Source organism: Morone saxatilis, unplaced genomic scaffold (genome assembly GCF_004916995.1).
Source record: "Morone saxatilis isolate NCDOM2014 unplaced genomic scaffold, NCSU_SB_2.0 Contig2, whole genome shotgun sequence".
NCBI classification, from domain to species: Eukaryota; Metazoa; Chordata; class Actinopteri; family Moronidae; genus Morone; species Morone saxatilis.
This window is the reverse complement of record NW_023339762.1, coordinates 18,854,721-18,858,839: the sequence shown is the minus strand read 5'-3', so window position 1 is coordinate 18,858,839 and position 4,119 is coordinate 18,854,721. Positions and strand designations below refer to the sequence as shown.

Genomic DNA, 4,119 nt, shown 5'->3' with positions numbered 1-4,119 from the left:
CCTCCCTCCCTTCCTCCCTCCCTCCCATGTGTCTTCCCTTCCCTCCCTGCTATGCAGAGCGTTGCTCAGAGACAGAGCTCGGATTTCCTCCTCCCTTGTTCTCTGATACCTCTCTACTCCTGTTCCCCCATTAAAGCTTTCCTTCCTTCACTTTCTCCCTCTCTCTCTTTTCTCTGCCGAGATGACTGGGGGAATGGGGATTTAGCTCTGGAATGGTTGGTTCTGAGGGTTAAGCTCTCGGCATAAATCTGGGCTAGATATTTTGATTCCTCCACTTTAATCCACCAACAAAACACATTATGGATAGCTAGCAAAGCCTTTCTGTTACAAGGCTGTTTTGCCGTAGCATGTGAGGAGACCATAGAGAGTGGATGTTTTTTTTCTTGTGCCAGAGAGGTCATACAGAAGTAAACCGTGCATCAGTGCCCCCTTTCTCCTCTCTCCCTCCCACATGTGTTCACCAACAACAGCAAAGGGGCCTGACTGCTCACTTCACAAACAAGAAAGCACAGTGCAGCGATAGTGTCGGCCCTTGTTACGTTACATCATTGCCCAGAGGAAGTAATCTTGCTGACATGGGATGGATAGGACACACACCCAGTTGCCCTCTGAGAATGTGCGTGTATATTTAAATAACAGAGGTAAAGAGGTGCGACAGAGAATTTCATAGACAGTGTATTTCACATGGTATTTGATTTTTGCTTGCATCAGTAGGGTTGGGAACATTATGTCAGCATCATCATCATCATCATCAGCAGTCCCTCCCGCGTGCACCACACTGCTGATGAAGAGAGAGGCTTTTGGTTTATCTGTCAGTATGATTCTGTCATATTGGGCAGCATGTCTTTGATGTTTAGGAAGAACAGCCAATCTAAACAGTGAGATTATCCTCCGGCCCCAATCCCCAGCTCTGATTAATTCCAATTGGTTATGGGGTTCAGGTCTTAATCTGCATAACCCTTCAGATCAGTACTTAGCCTTTGTGACAGGGGCACACACATACATGGGAACAAAAACAAATAGACACACACATGCTTTAAAATTGCTTATTCTGTCACCCGGAGCTGGAGGCAGGCAATTAAAGATGGCTCACATTGGTTTGTTACTACCACTGTCTGATCTATCTCTGAGGAAATGGTAATGTCTGGCCAAATACTCAGGCTGTCCTTTCCCACTATCTGCAAATGTCACTGGGGGTTAGGTTTGACAATGTGTTTTCAACCATGTGATTTGTTTTTTTTCCCTGACCTTTAATTTTTTTTAACCCAGCATATCAACATAACAAGCAGAGAGACCACAACAGAGGGAGCCCCCTCCTTTTTTTTTGTCTCTGAAGCTTTCTTTTAAGTCCCACACAAACACACACACACACACACACACACACACACACACACACACACAACCTGCTACTTTCTGCCTCGTCTCGTCCCTGATTCTTCACTTCCTCTCTCTCTAACACCCATCTCTGTCTCTCCAGAGCCCTGATTTAACACCATGAGCACATGCATAATTCAGTATGTGACAGAGCAATGGTGTGTGTGTCTCAGCTGTGGTGCCACCCTGAGTTTAAAATGTTGAAATACACTGATAGATGGAGGCCATTACTCACTAGGTGGTCTCCATTAATGCTAGGCTAATCGACATCTGTCGTACATTCCAGCATAAAATCTACCCAGATTATGAGCTATATTTGGTAAATGGGCTTTACGTGGGCAGTGGGCACACACGCACCTGCACACAGACGCAATTTATAATATCATTGTACAAACAAAAGAACGGTAAGGGTTATATTTGCGATGGTAGCAATTATGTAGGGCATTTTGCCTTTATTCAACAGGACACCTAAAAATAGACAGAAAAGTAGGAGAAAGAGAGGGGATGACACACAGCAGAGGGCCACAGGCCAGAGTCAAACCCATGGCTGCTGCAGCAAGGACTCAGCCAGGGTACATGGGGGCCAGCTCTACCAGGTGAGCTACCATGGTGCCCCGGCAACTGTGCATTCATGGTCAGTCAACAGCTGTGTATTAGTCTCTGCAGGGATGTTTGGCACCTCCACTAGACCCCTCCAGGTTTCTGTTCTGACCTGCTGCCCGTTAGATCTTAAAAGGCCACTTAATTCTCAGCCTCCACTTCCCTTTTCTGAGATTTACAAACCCCTGGCGTCCGCTTCATATGCAAAGCCACGCAGTCAGTGTTCACTTGAGGAACATGTCCTCAGTTTGTTTCTTCTGTCTAGGGCTTTTCTCTGTCTTCTGCTCAGCTCAGTAAGCAAGACGGCTCGCAGTTCAACCTGAAGCCTCTTCTGTGCTGTGTAGGGGAGCTGCCACCTCACTATCTTCTAATGTGCAGCAGCAGAGTCAGTAGGTATAGAATTAGCCATGCTGAACAAGCCTGTAGTTTGCTAATTAGAGATCAAAAAGCTGCTCTGCCTTCATCTTTTCTTTTTTTAGTTACAGTGATATCTCTTTGCCAACTGATCAGCATCTGGAGACTCTATTGAGCTACTGTTGAAGAGCAGAAACGACTGTATAAATGTTAGTCGTAAGCAGAGCTATATAAAGGAACATATAAATATTACATAAGTTTGTGTTTATGGCTGAGGGCCAGTATAGTTTATATGCAGTTGGGTGTGTCTGTGTGTCATCTAAGGTATACCATTTTAACTAAATTAATTTCCATTGACTGCAGTTGTGCTCTCCAATGCTTGTGTGTGTGCAAAAGGGCTAATCTCATTAACAACGCTTCCCCTGCAAGCAGGAGAGCATGCTGGGTGACAGTCGCAGGGCTGCATGGGATGTCCTTGGGAACTGGAGACCATGGGGATCGATTCTCGTCGACACACAACTCTTATTTATAGTTCTCTCTCTTTCTTTAAGCCTGCCTGACTGTCTGTCAAGTGGCCTCACTAAAAGGATGTGTCCTGACAGTGCAGATTATTCTCCCATTTTCACAACCCCACTGATGGATCTCTGGATTTTTACACTGTCATGGAGTTATAGGTCACATATCCCCTGTGATGGATCATAATGGGTCAGTGTGTGGAAACAGCGCTGTGAATTGAGAATGCATTAAATGATCGATTGCAAGGTTTCTCATCACACACCAAAACATTTCATCACATCTTAACTTATTACCAGAAAAAAAAAGTAAATTAGAAATAACTGCATATTCATGTGTACTCTCCGGGTAATAGACTGAATGTTGATTTCTGTTGCTGTCACATAAAGTGGAGGCACCAGGCGTCAGCAGAATCTTGTGTGGTGGATGGGCAAGAGGAGAGTTTGATTCCCCCATTAAAAAGACTGCTGCACTGAGAGGGAGAAAAACTGCTGCGCTGTTCAAACTGCAAACCAGATAAATCCAGCCTTGTGTTCGCATTGTGAAATTAGTAAAGTAGGGAAGGGATGATCAGAACAAAAATCAATTAGAATTAAGTGTTTGTGATAGTGGCTGTGCACTCTGTCCATGAAAATTATGATGTAGCAGCTTTTATTGATATAGCATGAGCAAATCTTTTCACTTTCATATTATAACACATATAAACAACTGGTTTCTAAATTATATTAAAACAAAGTGTAGTTAAATTATACAATTCCACATCGCAGATCATAAAATCAGTTTTCCCTTGTCACAGTCTTCCATATTTAGCAGTTCCTCACGTTGTATCTGGCAAACATAAAGAGTACATGACAACATACACACGCTCATGGAGGTGTGGTCTATTAACTCTCATTTAGTGCACCTCTTTCCGGTAAACCAGCTGAAACCTGAGAGATGTCTGATTGATCCACTCTCATTTCATTGCCCCTCCTATGTTTTTCTTTCGTCTTCACACACACTCTACCTCTCCCTCCTTTCTCCTCTCTACAGTTCACCGTCAGGACTACTCCATTATTCTGCCCTCTGCTTTGTTTCTGCAGGGTGACTCTGTATTCAGTGACTTAATTGTTTTCACCTTTTCACCTTCATCTTTTCATGGGGAGGTGGTAACGCTTCCTGATGCTGTGGGCTGCACTTAGCTTCTATGTACACAAACACACATGAACGTCTATATGGGTGCACACAAACACACACACACACACACACACACACACACAGACACACAGAAGACCCAAG

The 4,119-nt window shown here is 44.1% G+C and overlaps 1 protein-coding gene across 1 annotated transcript in view; it reads left to right on the top strand.

Annotated features, from left to right (window-relative positions):
* The window catches only part of mapk8ip2 (mitogen-activated protein kinase 8 interacting protein 2), a 27,271-nt gene that overhangs the window by 13,456 nt on the left and 9,696 nt on the right, over positions 1 to 4,119 (top strand). Inside the window, exon 3 of the mRNA XM_035664903.1 lies at positions 2,264 to 2,363. Coding sequence (XP_035520796.1) covers positions 2,264 to 2,363 — 100 coding nt within the window. The remainder of the gene's footprint in view (positions 1 to 2,263; positions 2,364 to 4,119) is intronic.